The 17,641-nt window shown below is 39.2% G+C and overlaps 1 protein-coding gene across 1 annotated transcript in view; it reads right to left on the bottom strand.

Annotated features, from left to right (window-relative positions):
* Nucleotides 1-767: 767 nt before the first annotated feature.
* Nucleotides 768-17,641, bottom strand: part of GNAI1 (G protein subunit alpha i1) — a 69,988-nt gene continuing 53,114 nt past the window's right edge. The window contains exons 6-9 of the mRNA XM_073328619.2: nt 6,621-6,750; nt 5,101-5,254; nt 3,000-3,206; nt 768-2,878 (exon numbers count right to left, since the gene is read on the bottom strand). Of these exons, the coding sequence (XP_073184720.1) occupies nt 3,016-3,206; nt 5,101-5,254; nt 6,621-6,750 (475 nt within the window). The 3' untranslated portion in view covers nt 768-2,878; nt 3,000-3,015. The remainder of the gene's footprint in view (nt 2,879-2,999; nt 3,207-5,100; nt 5,255-6,620; nt 6,751-17,641) is intronic.

Here is a 17,641-nt window from a genome sequence, read left to right as displayed (position 1 = left end):
AGATTATTATTGGAATACTATGCCCAGTTATGGTATCTACAATTCAGAATGGATGTTGGAAAACTGGAAGAGGACTCAGAAGAGCTGTAAGAGTGATTTCAAGATCTGGAAAACCTGTCTTACAGTGAGAACCCTTAGACATGCATTTAGCGTATGGAAGAGAAGGTTAAGAGATAATTTGATTATGGTCCATCAGTATCTACATACAGGGAGACAATTTGTCAGCAGATATGTCTTTGTCAGATATAAAGAACTAACACCCTCCAATAGGCTGGAAGATAAAGCTCAAGGGATGGTGGGATTCTCCATCATTTGAAGTCTTTCCAATTGGATGACTTTCTAAAAGATATGCTCTAGATCAACCAGAAGTTATGGACTTGATGCAGTAATTAGTGGATGAAATACCATGGCTTGTGTTATACAGATCAGGCTAGATCGTCATAATAGCCCCTTTAGGCCTTAAAATGCATGAAAAAGAACAGCTTATTTTGTATACACCATTCCATAAATGTAAGACACAGACTTGTGAGATTCCCACCACAGAACCAGTATCAGTTCCGTGGGGGAGATGGGGGGGGGGGGGGGGGCGCGGAGAGGAGGAGAAGTCTTCATGGAAATTTGTCCAGCTGCCAACCCAGCAAGTCAAAAGAGGAAAGTCCATCTGTCTGGAGTGGAAAAACTCATGAGGAGATATATTTTCAATGCACTTGTTTAGTATAGGACAAAAAATTGTGTACATATTTCAGGAAAGAATTATACTTTTTTTAAAAAAAAAAAATCTCAATTTTATTAGGATGTTAGTAAATTATACAGGATAAAGTTCAGGTCATCAATGTGTGCTCATTTTTATTTTACTTACATACACTCTGATGTGAATTTACTCACAATTTCATTTCTTTTCATTTGTATTCACTATCTTCACAAAGTGGATGCAGCAGGTCTTCCATCAGTAAATTTAATGAAAAACATTTCTCTTAGGCAAGGCACAAAGAATTTAGACAAATTTTCAGTAATTTTTGATTAATCCAATTTTTTTTTTACATTAAGTACAAAGACAACAAGTTAAATAGTCACAAAATATTTCAGTGATACAGAAAATCAGTTGTGAATGCAGCATGATAATGCACAATTCAAAGCAGTCCAAGATGTAAACCGTTTACCATAATTACTTACTAAAAGAGCTTGTTCTGTGTGAACATTTTCAACACCTCCATTAATAAATTAACATTACTGCTCCTTTGTTTTACTCTCATTTGAAAACATTTAGAAATTCCATAGCAAATAATGAAAAATTACAAGAATGAAAAGAGCTGAGATAAGAACTATTTCAAGGCCATTTCACAGCCTTAAAGAATACACAATAAAAAATGAGTTAATGCTTTAAATAACTCTAGTTAGACATTTAGAATGAACACTTCTAAGCATATGCATCTGTAAGAAAAAATGGAAAACTAGCAACAGTTTCAGAGGTGTTCTTGTCTTGGACAAAGTAATATGGTATATGGTAGTTACATACAATGTTCTAACAAGTGTAGAAAGTAATATTTCTAAATTTGTTGTGATTACAATTCTTAGGTGACCAAAATGCTCAGGACAACCATCTAAGAACTTATTTACAAAATAAAAGCTTATTTCAGTTTCAAATGTATAAAAATCAGTTTTGGCACTACCCATAAGGCAATGCATAATATACCCCTTACATAGTAAATGATACAATGAAAAGTAAAGTTAACTGAAAAGAAATTCTATGTAATATTATTTAAAGGGACACTGTCAGTTTAAAAATCACACAAGTGCACATCATTAAAAGTCAACATTAGCAAATAATTACCTCATATGGATATCGGAGATACTGAAGATTTTCTTTATATTTGAAACAGAAAATATCTGTACTATATTTGATACCACTGTGCATTGTTTTTGGTAGTGTCTGATATTTTCATGACTACCAATAATTTGTAGAACTAGTTTCCTTACCTACAATTAATAGCAACACCTTAGGAGCCTGATTCTAATTCCACGGAATGAAAAGAAAAAAAGGCTTCTTCCTCTCAAGTTTTGCCACTGGCTTTTACGAGAGCAAGGAAAGTTTTGCCACTCACAGGAGAAAGAAGATAAATAGACAAGATACATTTTAAAAAATGTAATCTCTGTTACTGATCCTAATAATTTCTTTTTACATTTCCATCAGCTTGGGCAATGAAAATTAACTAATCCGGTTTCAGTTTCTCAGTGTTGTAATGTTTGTGCTGAAAAGACTGCAAGAAAAGTTTATTTGTAATCAATTGTTTCCACTAGAATTTTAATAAATCAAAGAAACCTTTCATTAGCCTTGAAATTTTTAAGAGCTTTTTCAAAACCTAAGGTTAGGGACAAATTTGAATTCACAGTGTCCCTTTAAATCTGAGCAAGTGTAAGATTATTTTAGACTACCAAGAAACCTGTAACACTTGGTTTTGCAAACAAAACCTAATAAGTCAGCATGCATATTTAAGATGAAACAAAAATTAACTTTTACAAGATGTTTAAATAATCCAAAGGCGGGGAAAAAGAAAAAGAAAAAGAAAAAAAAAGAAGGTTTACCCACCTTAAGAGCATTCTCATAAAACGTGGAAACTTTGGAACGCAAATCAAGTTATTAAAATATTCTGTTCAATGGTCATACAAATAACATTCCTACAATTACAAGTATACATACAATTCAGATACTTTTCATTGTTACCTAATATTTAATTAATTAAATTTACAAGACAAACATAAATAAAGCTGTTAAAACAGGCAAGTACAGTACTGGTCTGTCATTCAGCACAAATTGTTTTATACTTCTTTCTTCTTAAAACCCCATCAGGTTAGAAGTTTGTGAAGTCATTCTTCAAATCTAAAAATAAAGATCAAAAGAATTAGATTCCTATGTACATGTACAAATGCTCTATATTGCTGAGGCATATACAAATTGATGAAAAGTCCTATTACTCATTCTGGTCAAGGAACACAATTACCATTGAATGCAAAGTCTTAGAAGAGGCCACAGTCTTTTAGATTATTTTTTATGATGACGTCAGTTACAGCATCAAAAACAAACTGCACATTCTTGGTATCTGTGGCACATGTGAAGTGAGTATAGATTTCCTTTGTGTCCTTTCTCTTGTTCAGATCTTCAAATTGACACTGGATGTATGCAGCTGCCTCTTCATAAGTGTTGGATCCTGAAGGAAGGGAAAAAGTTGTTCAATAAACACTAAATTTCAGGCTAAGTGTCTACACTTACCGGGGATTCAACGCACGGCGATCAACGCATCGGCAATCAATTTAGCAGGTCTAATGAAGAGCCACTAAATCGACTGTCGATTGCTCTCCCATCAACTCCTGTACTCCACCAGAACAAGACGTGTAAGGGGAGTCGACAGGAAAGTGTCTCCAGTCGACATGGCGTAGTGTGGACCCCATGGTAACTACATTATTCACATAGCTGAAGTTGCGTAACTTAGATCGATCTCCCCCCGTAGCGTAGATAAGGCCTAAGCAGCAATGAATATTATACACTTTGAAGGAAGTCATGAACTTTTTTAAAAACTGCTGGACAGTTTCTTTAAAAATGGAAGAATGGTGTGCAGTTTTAAGTAACTGCACAACTACTGTTTTAAGTTACAGTATAAAACTCTTGCTGGTGGTAAAACATACTGGATTATTAATGTTTTAAGTTATATATACAGACGGCCAAGGACTCAAATGAACTCTCACTTACATGGGAGTTTTACCCTTGACTTCAATGGGAAGTTGATCAGGTTATTAAAGAGCTCTAACTGCTCTGCAAATAGAAGTGATGTTTTGTTTCCATGGAACTGTTTGTTCATGTTTTCAGATTAAACACTAAGGAAATTAAATACTGAGGGAACAAAAACTTCCCTCATTCCATTTATTTTTGTTTCCACTCACTTTTCTTTTTCATGTAGCTTTCTTCCATCCCCACCTGCCCAAATTTGTATTTGGCCTATTCCCTCTTTTCTCCCAGTTTTAATTATATTTTTTCAAGTAAGTATTCTCTGCACAAGAGAATGATAGAATTTTATATAATTATGAAAATAAAATAAATCTACCAATAGGTAGTAGAAAACTAAATGCAGACCACTGCTGAATTACATCATCGTCTCTTCCTAAAGAATTCTTGCATACCATATTTTCCCTTCCAATGTGTTTAAAAAAAACCTAAATGCCCTAAATCTCTTTAGGAGAAAATCCTATGATTGTAAAGGTTTTGGAGCAAAATGGAGTACAAGAAGAGCCTAATCAGAATAAATTGGAAAGAATCTCATCACGAAGAATGTTTAAACACTTTAAATACTGAACAAACCAAATATTTGTGTGGGTTCTCCCCCAATGTTTCCAAATATTCCATGTATTTGAAAAGATGTTTGACATCAGCTTTCAATAAACCATGAAAGTAACAATACTTCTGATTACAGTTAAATATTTTAAATTGTTGTTTAAAGTTAGTAATGATCCTACTATGCTCTCAAACCACCACCTTAGAATACATCTCTGTTGGGAAGACTATCATCATTGGCATCGAGAGTTGCCATTTTGTAAGCTGTTACAAGTTTGGGACAGTTTTCTCACCTTATATGTACAGTTTTTCATATCTCTGAGCTGCAGTTAACTGTATTTTGGGATATTTTTAGACCTGGTTGTGGCTTTTCAGGCAGTCAATGCTCGCAGCCCAGAGATAGTGAATACTGGTCTATCAGGAACATTCCTGCTCTACAATGAGCAGTTATAAGGCTAAATTCTCTTAGCCTTACTCATATTCATAGTTCTATTGACTCTGCTGGGACTACTCATATAAGTAAGAAGAGCAGGATTTGGCACATACTTTAAAGTGACTAAAAGTGGCACAGTGAAGTTTCATGTTTATGTTACTCAACTTTCATATCAAATTGGCTCAGTTTACAACTAAAGAACCGTCTCCCCTAACTACTAGCGGAGGACACAACTTTGATTCCAGATTAAACTGTTTCTTACTGGTGGTTCATGCATCATAAAACCAGGAATAAGATTCCATAACTGGAAGTGACTTGACTTCTCACACAAGTAGCAGAATACCTGCATATTCAGGGTAGCAAATAGTGAGGGGACTCCTTTTGATTTTTTCTTCAAAGAGATCCTTCTTGTTTAGGAAAAGAATAATAGAAGTGTCTGTAAACCATTTATTGTTGCAGATGCTGTCAAACAATTTCATGCTTTCATGCATCCGATTCTGCAATTGAAAAGAAGATATTTCAGCCTACCCTCCATTATCCTTTTCAATAGCAATGAAATCAGGAAATGTATACCTGTTTGATACAGTGAAACTCTACCAATGGAGTAATAAAATCTCCTTTAAAAGTGTTTTTGTATACTGAATCCCCGAATCCTACCCCATGATGTATAAAACGGAGAACAAGATCATCAAAGCACGATTTCCTGTAATAATTTTGGCGGCGTTCAGGTGAGTAAATTCTTTATTTTTGTTTTATTTTTCATTTACTTATGACTGTAGTTTTGAATGTCTAACAATTGCACAGTTTAGTGTCTCTTTTCCGTACATAACTGCAAATGTTATAAAGAAAAAAGAGTCCAGGGAAGACAGCGACCTTTACGTGGAAATTGATTACTGCACAAATCCTCTAAAAGAAGTTAGAAAATCAAATATGGCAGCCCTGCCTGATAGTCAACTACTCCAGTGTTACCAGGAGACCAAATGAATAGTGTTTTTCCCCAAAAGCGATTTACTCAAACATTTTCCAGTCATGCGAATAGCCTCTGCCATGCTTCTAACTGTTTATGCCAGTAGACAACTACCCACCTGGGACACAATTTGCCTAAGCTTGATTTGAAGGCTACTTCCTTACTCCTCAAATTACAGTCTACAGGAAAGTCAGCACACAGAAAGTACTTCACTTATTAAGCCAGCTAGAGAGCAACACAGACTAGGATCACTCTTGTCAGCTCCATGAATAAAGAGTGGTGCTAGTTTGTGTCTGTTTCCGCTAGGGGAGTCTGATCCTGAAAGAAGAGAAAAGAAGAGTAGCCGGAAAGAAAAACCAAAGAAACGAAGAAATAGCTAGAGAAGACCAGCAAATGCAGGGAAAATGATCAGAGAAAGAGACATATAGAAAGGAAGACTGAAGAACTGGAAACTAGGTTAAAAAAAAAAAAAAGAAAAAGAAAAAGAAAAACACACGCAGGGAAAAGAAAGTTGTGGCTAAATAAGCCATATGGTTTTCCACTAAAAATTGTTTGAACCACCAAAATTTGTCATCGTAAGCCCCTACTATGCAATTAAAAAAAAGCGTTCACCCCATTACCTAATTTAAAAATAGAACGTCTTTTGGAACATGGAAAAGAGCTACCTGTAAACAAAAGTATCTAGTAAGATTTCTTTCTAGATATTTTCTTATGCCAGTAATATTCAAAGAGATGGCATTTTCTTCACCATTTCTACTGTCCACTGGGACATTTGTAAGTGGAAATTATTTTCTTGTGAAAACAGAAGACACTTTTCATAAAGGGTTTAACTTCCTTCAAGATCATTTAGTTTCTACTTTCTCTTCTCCCCCTTCCTTCAAGATTAGTTTACTTGCCATTTCCTCATCTTCTGCTAGGACCAAATCATAATCACTGAGCGCGACACAAAAGATTATTGCTGTAACTCCCTCAAAGCAATGAATCCACTTCTTCCGTTCTGATCTCTGGCCTCCCACATCAAACATTCTGCAAAACAGAAAAATAAGGTAGTGTTGAAATTCCAGCCTTCTGAATACTATACAAAAATTTGGGAGCAGACTGTACTAGTCTGATCACACAATTTTATGGCAAAAGAGTATTCAAGTTTTAGAGTAACACCCTAGTGTTGAAAATTAATTTTAATAAAGCCTTAAAAATCTCTTCAATACAATAATTTGCATTACTTCCTAGCAAAAATTACTTTGAAACTAAAGCAAATAAAATGCCCTGCAGAAGTAAATGTGATCTGTACTACACAGTTTATCTGCAACTGTTTATGGCTGCAAGATATCAAAACCCACTGCAAAATATGTACCTGGATTTAGTTTTACTACACACGTACTTGAATAAAGAGCTTTTCAACTTCTTTGGCTTATTGAAAAAAAAAATGCTAGCACTAAAAATACAATGGACCATGAAAACATTTCTTTTCTTACACAAATGCTCTGAGCTAGGGTGCAAAATCCTGTACATTCAGAAGCACAGAATAATTATGTGTTTCACTGCTTTGGGGGAAGTTTTGTAAAAACACTTGGATTAGACTCTGAAAATTGAGTAAAAGTTACATTTCCAGTTTTTATTTTCACTGTTTCAACATTTCTAAATCAAATTTACACTGTCTATCACTCAAACTATAATTTTTCTAACTTTCAGCTTTTCAAATTCAGCCTAGAAGTTAAGTTGGGTTTTGACTGGTGTACAGACATACAGCTGGGGTTTGGTAAACACAACAGTTGCTAATGTTTAAAACAGAAAAACCCAGTTCGCTTTCCTATAGCTGATCAGGTTTATCTTTAAAGACCTCTAGTATATAAGCTGAAGTAAGCAGTTCAGTACCCAAGAGATGTTCTTCAAGATGTTTTAGTCAACATGGATCCCTCTGTTGGTGCGCATGCTCGTTATGGGTGTGAGATCTGAGTCTTTTGAATAGCACTGTCCTTTGAGGTCATGAATTGAGGCCTAGTGCCTCCTGATACCACTGTACAAGGCATAAAGGGCAAAGTGGTCACAACTCTCCCTCAGTTTTCTCACAATTCAAAGCTTGTGTTAGCTGAGGACTCCTAAAAGCAATTGAAGTTGCAGCTCAGGCTGGAGCTTGGGCTCTGAAGCCTAGTGAGTGGAGTGGACTTCAAAGCCCAAGCTGCAACTTCAAAGCGCTATCTACATAGCTATTTTTAGACCACTAGTGCAAGCCCCATTACCTAAGTCTATTGACCTAGTATGGAAGGCTCTCTACGCTGTGGGCTGTGTAAACATGCTCTAAAGCAGAGGTTCTCAACCTTTTTCTTTCCGAGGCCCACCAACATGCTATAAAAACTCCACGGCCCACCTGTCCCACAATATCTGGTTTTTTGCATATAAAAGCCAGGGCAGGAATTAGGGGGTAGCAAGCAGGGCAATTGCCTGGGGCTCCATGCCACAGGGGGCCCACAGCTACATTGCTCAGGCTTCAACTTCAGCCCTGGGTGGCAGGGCTCAGGGACTTGGGCTTCAGCCCCATGCAGTGGGGCTTTGGCTTTTTGCCCTGGGCCCCAGCGAGTCTAATGCTGGCCCTTCTTAGAGGCCCCCCTGAAACTGGCTTGTGGGCCCCTACGGGGCCCCGGTCCCGTGGTTAAGAACCACTGCTCTAAAGGTCCTGAAAGTATTCAACACTGCAATTTAAATATTTATCATCACAATTTAATCCTTACTTTGAAAATTGTCTTTGCCATGTTTGATATACATGGAGTTATTTGCACCAAAAACAAAGCTTTACAATCAAGTTTGTTGATAAATTATAAAAGACCAATCAAAAACTCCATAGAAAGAAAATTGCTTTGATGTATTTCTGCAAAACTAAAAGGTAAGGTTTTAAACAGATAGGATAAGTAATAACCAAAAAGGACCATCTTAACTTCTGAGATACAGCTTATCAAAATGGGATAAAAAACTTGCTGCTACTACTTTAGATTTATTCAGTGCTCAGAAGCATGTTAGGTACTTTACAGACAACAAAGAAATGTTGCCTTACTTCAGAGAACTTTTTTTTAAATGTAGACATGACAAAACCAGGATGGATGGAAGGATAGATAAAGCTTACGATAAGCTAGAAGTCTACAATGTTATGTGGTTATTTAAATTACTTATGTATCCTGATATATTAAAATTTGTCTCTTCAAAACTTGTCCCTGTCCATTTGCATCTGAAAAGATTCTGCTCAGAAGCGAGTTATTTTTAGTACTGATTCAACAAATCTATAAAACCGCTACTGCTTCCTTTAAAACAAAACTAAACAAAAAAAACTAAAATCCTCATGACTTTCCACACTCCTGTTTAACTACTACTGTTTAACCCTTGTGATGCTCCACCCAAAAACTCTAAATTTTATAAAAACAACAAGGAGTCTGGTGGTACCCTAAAGACTAACAGATTTATTTGGGCATAAGCTTTCGTGGGTAAAACACCACTTTTTCAGATGTATCTTATGGAGTTCTGCTTCCTTTTTAAAAAAAGGCTAATCAGGCAACCAATTAGGCACAGCCTAGCTGCATGAGACATTTACATCCAAAGTAAAGGTCAAGAAGAGGAAAAACAAGTTAAAAAAAAATCTACAAAATGTATGAATAAGTAATCTAACAAGATGTCAGAAATTTGATAGCCAGATCTTCAGCCTCCTGAGGAACAAACAGAACTGATAATTAGGGGTCAATAACTCACAATTTGTACTACTGTCACTCCCAGAGGTTTCAAATTCCCTGGCTTTGCTAATCAGTTTGCAGATCACTCTACACCTGAGGCTAGATATTCAATAGTGTGGCTTTTTAAATGTTACTGCTGGAAATGTATTTTTCACAGAGTTCGGAAGACAGAGTGGGGAGGATTCATTTCCACCTGCCACAACAGCTACATTTTTTCATGGTTGAACAAAAACAATTCAGTATACTTATAACCTTCTAAAGTATAGAAATGAAATACATTTCCAATGTAGTAAAAGTCTTAAAACTTGGATTTGTCAAATCATACCATGCATTTCCATCAATATAAATACTGAAGGTTTTTTTAAAATGTGGGAACAGACACAATGGACTAGATATTTAGAACAGAAGTGCAGCTGCTGCACAAGAATCACAATTATCCAGGAAATATATTTATGTAACGAATGCTACTTTATAGTGAATTAATACTAAGTTTGTTGCTCTTCTCATTACAAGCCATTTCATTGTACATAAAGCAAGAAAAACACTTATCTCCAGTTCCAAAACAACTTATAAGCTTTAAAGCAAACTTAAAGAACTAATCTATGATTTCTTTTTTCAAAGTTCAAAAAAATGGAAACTAAATAGAACATATTATTTTAAGAGGAAAGTCAACTTAGAAACAAAACTCCCACACTTCTGCCAACATATTGTATCTACGATTGCTTCAATTAACACCTAAGATCACATAGCAGATTTATTTATTTCATTACACTTTATTGTGTGCTTTTTACAGTAGTCTAGTGTCAAGGTTCCTCCCCCACTCTGAACTCTAGGGTACAGATGTGGGGACCTGCATGAAAAACCTCCTAAGCTTATCTTTACCAGCTTAGGTCAAAACTTCCCCAAGGTACAAAATATTCCCCCCGTTGTCCTTGGACTGGCCGCTACCACCACCAAACTAATACTGGTTACTGGGGAAGAGCTGTTTGGACGCGTCCTTCCCCCCAAAATACTTCCCAAAACCTTGCACCCCACTTCCTGGACAAGGTTTGGTAAAAAGCCTCACCAATTTGCCTAGGTGACTACAGACCCAGACCCTTGGATCTTAAGAACAATGAACAATCCTCTCAACACTTGCACCCCCCCTTTCCTGGGAAATGTTGGATAAAAAGCCTCACCAATTTGCATAGGTGACCACAGACCCAAACCCTTGGATCTGAGAACAATGAAAAAGCATTCAGTGTTTTACAAGAAGACTTTTAATAAAAAATAGAAGTAAATAGAAATAAAGAAATCCCCCCTGTAAAATCAGGATGGTAGATATCTTACAGGGTAATTAGATTCAAAAACATAGAGAACCCCTCTAGGCAAAACCTTAAGTTACAAAAAAGATACACAGACAGAAATAGTTATTCTATTCAGCACAATTCTTTTCTCAGCCATTTAAAGAAATCATAATCTAACACATACCTAGCTAGATTACTTACTAAAAGTTCTAAGGCTCCATTCCTGGTCTATCCCTGGCAGAAACCAGCATACAGACAGACACAGACCCTTTGTTTCTCTCCCTCCTCCCAGCTTTTGAAAGTATCTTATCTTGTCTCCTCATTGGTCCTTTTGGTCAGGTGCCAGCGAGGTTACCTTTAGCTTCTTAACCCTTTACAGGTGAGAGGAGCTTTCCCCTGGCCAGGAGGGATTTCAAAGGGGTTTACCCTTCCCTTTATATTTATGACATCTAGTTAGTTTGTTTCCTCTGCAGAGTCAGTTAGCTAGTCATATTTCCCCCTTGTTTGTGTGAGCCTTTAATATAGCAAGAGAGGAGAAAAACGCTTTAAAAAAAGGGTGACTGTAAAACCACAAGAGTTTACAGGCTGGAATTAGGGGCAAGGTTAGTAATCTACTTGTAAAACACATTTTAAAAATAGTTTAGATTTTAAGTTAAAATTGATCTAAGAACTCTCCCACGGATTTTAAATGAAAAGTTACAATGCTTTGGTAAGCCATCCAATGAATAAGATTTGCATGTGACCTTAGCAAAGTCACAATCATCCAGACCAATTGAAAATTGATGTTCAAGGTCTATTTCTATGTTCAGATACACGTAGAATAACTTCACTGAATTCAATGGAGGTTGCAATCATTTATCCAAGGGCAAATGTGGTCCATAATTGTTAGTGATCCTCATTTTCAAAAGATTGGCTGGCCTAGCAGGGATTAAAAAAATGTTGGTTAAGGTATTAAGTTAAAGTGCAGCTGGACTCCATTCTTTTAAAAATATTTTTTACTAACTCATCAAGAGTGAATAAGAGCCCAATTTTGGTCTTTAAAACTGTAATTCTGGATGGCTAAAGGCCTCTGATTTGACCATTTCTTTCTCCCTGCATTTATACTGGAAGGAAGCCACATATTCCTACTAAGGTATATTTGTATGTCATCAGGGAATGAAGCAGATGGAGCGGCCAAAGTGCCTATTTATTTGTATTACCATAGGAGCCTTAGCGCAGCAAAAGCAGCAGCTATTTCTTCAAAGAGCAGCAGAAGCTTCACGAGACCTAGGATTGGGAAGAGAGAAAGAGTAGGCAGGGAGAAGGGAGGGGGAAGAAAAAAAAAAGTGCATGTGGCCCTTCCCTCAATCCACCTAAAGAATATAGGAGGGAAAAGGAAAGAAGGGAAAGAGAAACCACATCAAGCACCTCAAAGCCAGGTGAGAAAACTGAAGAAGCAACTGTGTCTCCTCATAAGAAGAGATTCATTAAAACAAGAAGCAACCATTATAACCATCTAATCTGACCAAGCCAAGAATTTCATCCAGAAATTCCTCCACGTTAATACCCTGTGCTTGAGCTGAAGTATATTATTTTACAAAGACATCTAGTCCTGATTTAAGACTTCAGGTGATGGAAAAGCCACAACCCTTGATAAGCTGTTCCAATTGTTAAGTACCCAAAGTTAAAAATGTGTGGTTTATCTCCAGCCTGAATTAATCTATTTTAGGATTCTTAGGAAGCCTCTGGTCTTGTCTGCTAGAATAAATAGCCCTTTACAGGTACTAACAAGTGATCAAGTCACCTCTTAACCTTCCCTTTGAAAAATTAAATAGATTGAGCTTCCTAAATCTTTCACTGTAAGGTGAGTTTTCCAGACCTTGACTCATTTTTGCAGCTCTCTTCTGAACCCTTTCCAATTTTTCAACATCCTTTTTGAAGTGTGGACACCAGAACTGGACAGACATTCCAATAATGATTTCACCAGTGCTGTTTAGAGGTAATATTAGCTCTCTATTCCTGCTCAATGTTTCCCGGCTTATACATCCAGGTACCCACCAGGGCCCTTAAATCCTCTTCAGAATCACTGCTTTTGAGGATACAGTTTGCCAGTATGCAACAGTCTGGGTTGCAAATTCACCAAGCAATGGGAGAGGAAGTAAGGGAATAAAGCAGGGGTAGCAGACACCCCTACCCAAGAAATGGCAGTCCGGAAAGAAGTGCCAGAGAATTGCAAGGAAAAACGGCCCGAGTAAAATTCTCTGCTCCATTCATTGGTGACTGAAATTCTGCCAACAAGCCCAGCTGGTACTTCCTTCCCACTGGCACCTTTTATCTGCTGCTTCAGTGCAGGGTGCACAAAAGGCCCATTTCAGAGAAGGCAAGGGGGACACAGGTCACTTGTCTTGTCCTTCCTCCAAACAGACTAAGGCCATGTCTACACTAGAGAGCCTACAGCAGCACAAATGTATCCTTGCAGCTGTGCTGCTGTAAGATCTCCCATGTAACTGCTCTATGCCAACGGGAGAGAGCTCTCCTGTCAACATAAACAAACCACACCCAACGAGTGACAGTCTCCCACTGACAAAGCACTGTCCACATCAACACTTCTGTCGGTGCAACTTATGTCATTCAGAGGTATGCTTTTTTCACACCCCTGAGCAACATAAGTTATACCTACAAAAGTGCTAGTGTAGACATAGCCTAAAACGACACCAAGAGGAAAATACCAAGACTTTTACTGAGAGAGATAAGGTGGGTAAGGTAATATCTTTTATTGGACCTACTTCTGTTGGTGAAAGAGAAGCTTTAAAGCTACACAGAGCTCTTCTTCAGGTCTGGGAAAGGTAATCAGAGTATCTCAGCTAAATACAAGGTGGAACAAATTGCTAAGCAAAAAGAGCTAACACATGTTGCAAAGGATCATTCAAGTTAAGTAGGCAATTAACACCTCTGCAGTCATAAGACAAAGGAGGGTTAGTAGGTTAGACTGTTGTAATGAGATCTAAAACCAGTGTCCCTACTGAATCCATGATTTTTACTGTCTAGCAAAGTTATGAATTTAAGCTGTGAGGCTTTGCAAGAAGCCTAGTGGCAGATCTCCAGACAACAGTGGGCAGAACTGAAGATCAGGGCTGCATTTCTCAGCAATGGGTCTGCTGAAACCTTGTCTAATACATCCCATATCACTTCTACCCGCAAAGTTCAGTGCTAACTCAGAGCAGGGGGTTCCATCTTGTCATCCCTTGCCTGCCATATTCTTGTGTGAATAAGGGTGCTTCTTCCCTCAAAAAATTGGAGAGGTAGCAAGGTGGGAAAGAGTGGATGGTTCTCTCACTCCACTGTGCCACATAATCTTGTGAGAACTTGAGATCAGTCTTCTCAATCTTAGAACTTTTTTTTTTTTTGTTAAACACACACACGCCCACCAGCTGCCACCTCCTATACAAACAATTCTGAAGTGTGGTTCAGGTGGTCTTTTCTCCTTACTCTCACCTCAGAGTCTCTTTGACTGCTGCTCATTGAAGTAACAGCTGCAGCATCTCCTGCCACAAAAGCTGCTGCTGCAGCTGGCTCCTGTCTAATGGGAATGTATGAACTTACATACCCAAAAAACCTTTCATGTCAAAGATATATGCTGGCCATATGTTCACACTGATCTTCACTGTTATAAGTGATATCTGTGAACAGATTTATGATTAAAAAATTAAATTACTTGTGGAATTTCCTGTAAAGATTGCATCCTACTTAGTCACACTTCATTCTGGTGGACTCTTGAGTAGCATAAGGAATGCTCAGAATATTTTAAAATTTCTGCAACTCTGTTGGGAGTTACTCATACAAGTACCAAGAGAAGCAAGAATGTTACAGCCTTCCATTCACCAAACCCTCTAAAGTACAGTTCTATTTTAAAAGATAACTATAAGTAAATAAAGTTGCACTTACTCAACAAACCTGATCTGTGTGCACATGCATGCGCAATCATAACTGCTGAGTGACGAAAAATAAGATTTTACTACTATTTATTCCTGCTTTGTTTTGCAGAACAAGCCCAGGTCTTGGAGAGCTAACTAGAGTTTTTTCCAGCTCATGTGTCAACAACATGTGTAACCAAGATCCCTTTGCAGCGCCACCAGAGCCTCCCCATTGACTTCAAATTATGTGCTCAGTTACATTGGTGAAAGTCATTGATAGCCCCCAAATATATAAACAACTGACTGAATTATCATATTCCTTTCCTGCATGGGTGCAGAAGAGAAATTTGGGGAAGGGGGTCCAAAAGTGGCAATAATAAAGGAAGGTTACTTACCCTTAACTGGAGCTGTTTCAGATATGTGGTCGCTATGGGATTCACTGTGAGTGCCCACATGTGCCAGGGAGCAAAAAATTTTCAATAGTCTGCATTGGTCTGTGCCTGTACCCGTGCCCTTCGTCTCCTCATGCTCTCAACTGATGGCATAAGGGGCAGTGTCGACTGATTGCCTCTGTAGCGTCTACTCTACTTCAAATCAGAAGATAATGCAAACTAAGGGGAAGGAGGGAGGACATGAATACCCATAGGGACCATACATCTCAAAGAAGAAACAGTTACTAACCTTTCAGTAACTACTGTTCTTCGATATGTGTTGCTCATGTCCATTCCAATGTAGATGTACATGCGCCATGTGCAGTGTTGCTGGAAGTTTTCCCCCAGTGTTATCTGTCGGGTCAACTCTGGCGCCATCAGGGTGCGGTATATAGGCACTCAACAACATGCTGCCCCTTCAGTTTCTTCTTGCCGGCAATTCCGACAGAGGGATAGGTGGGCAGGTTTTGGAATGGACATGAGTAATACATCTCGAAGAACAACCGACACAGAAAGGTTAGTAACAGTTTTTTCTTCAAGTGCTTGCTCATGTTTATTCCCATATAGGTGATTCCCAATCAATCAATTAGGTGCTGGGATCGGAGTTTTGCTGAGACAGACTGGAGGACCACTTGACTGAAGGCTGCATCATCTCTGGATTGTTGAGTGATAGAAGAGTGCGTGATGAATGTGTGAATGTATGAGATCGCTGCCTTGCAAGCATCCAGGATTGGGACCTGTGCCACGAATACCACTGAAGCAGCTTGCGATCTTGTGGAGTATGCTGTCAAGCAAGGAGGTGGCACCTCTGCCAAGTCGTAGTGTGTGTGGATGCAGGATGTGATCCCCAGGATAGATTCAGCCGATGGCAACATGCCCCTTGCTCTAATGGGGCCCCCCCGTCTTGACAACAGCAGATTGAGGTCCCAAAACTTTAAGCAGTTCCTTGATGTGTTGATGGGGAAGCCTTTCAGAACGTTTATGATTGACATGATGACTCTGAAATGGTCTTCCAGAAGGGAGGTTCTGGCCTAGTTCAAGTTGAGAACTGCTCCTATGAATTCTATCTTCTGAACCAGCAAGAGAGTTGACCTTTTTGCATTTATCAGAAGACCCAGATCCTGGAAGGTGGACAGTATGAGTTCTGTGTGTGCTTTTACCAGGTCCCTGGACCAGCCTTTGCTCAGCCAGCCGTCCAGGTATGGGTAAACCTGCACACCTCCTCCGGAGGAAGGCCACCACGACTACCAGGCACTTCTTGAATACTCATGGGTTTTAGACAGTCCAACAAGTAACACCATGAACTGATAATCATAGTTATTTACCATGAATCGGAGGTAAGCCCTTTTTCAAGGAAACAGGAAAATGTGGAAATATGCGTCCTTCAAGTCGAGGGCAGCATACCAATCCCCTGGATCTAGAGAGTGGATGATAAAGGCCAGGGAGACCACGCGGAACTTCAGCTTCTTCATAAACTTGTTCAGGCTTCCGAGATCCCCATTGGCCTTCGGGATCAGGAAGTGATGTGAGTAAAACCCTTTGCCTCTTAATTTCATAGGAACCTCCTCCATGGCTCCTGTCCTGAGGAGCGATTGCACCTCCTGGGCCAGAAGTCTCTTGTGAGAAGGGTCCCTGAAGGTTGGGGAGGGAGGGTGGGACGGAGTGGAAAAAATTAATTGCAGGGTGTACCCCACTTCCACTGGGCAAACGGTTCACAAACATAGGGGCAAGATCCAGACTTTGGTCTGGTACGCCGTCCTCTGGTGTACCGTCAAAAGATCTGCTTAGAACCCATCAATTGTTTCCCAGGCGCAGATGTAGAGGCTGCTGAGGTGTGCGGCGTATGCCTCCTCCGGAAGCCCTTGCTCCTCCACTGGCTGATGTCCTGCCTCTGCTGGTGTTGCAGCGGGTAAAACTGGACCACAGGTTGGGACTTGTACTGTTTGCGCATTGGGGCTGAGGTGTGAAGGCCCAACAACTCTAGAGTGGCCCTTGAATTTTTTAGACAGTGAAGCCAAGTGTCTGTTTGTTTGGAAAAGAGGGAATTCCCCTCGAATGGAAGGTCCTGAATTGTTTGTTGTACCTCGTGGGGCAGTGCAGAGAACTGAAGCCAAGAGCTCCACCTCATGACCATCTGTGTGGCCATGGTTCTAGCTGCAGCATCCTAGGCCTCCTGAAGGGATGCTTTGGCCACAGTCTTACTCTCCTCTACTAGGGCCACAAATTCAGATAAGAGTTCCTTAAATGTTATCGCTGACCAGGAATTAAAATCATAGCAGCCTAGGCCCTGGTGGTTTGATATCCTAAGCTGGAGGCCCTGTCAAGAAGGCTCCTCACCACCTCATTTGCCTCTGGTGTCGATGGCAGGGCCAGGGCTGTATCCCCTCTGTGGCTCACCCTAGGCTGGTACTCCATGAGCACCAGACTTGAAGACCCCTCTCTGGGGCCAGAGTCACTGGTACCGATTGTTCTGTAGATGTTTGGAGAGTGGCCCAGCACAGGTCTCAGTCACTCCATGGCCCCCTGTCGAGTATAACTTCCTGCCCAATAAATCCAGTTTCCTGGCCTCTCGCTTTCAGCGATGGGCCTTG

This window comes from Lepidochelys kempii, chromosome 1 (genome assembly GCF_965140285.1).
Source record: "Lepidochelys kempii isolate rLepKem1 chromosome 1, rLepKem1.hap1, whole genome shotgun sequence".
Classification (NCBI taxonomy): Eukaryota; Metazoa; Chordata; order Testudines; family Cheloniidae; genus Lepidochelys; species Lepidochelys kempii.
This window is presented reverse-complemented; position numbering and strand designations above follow the sequence as displayed.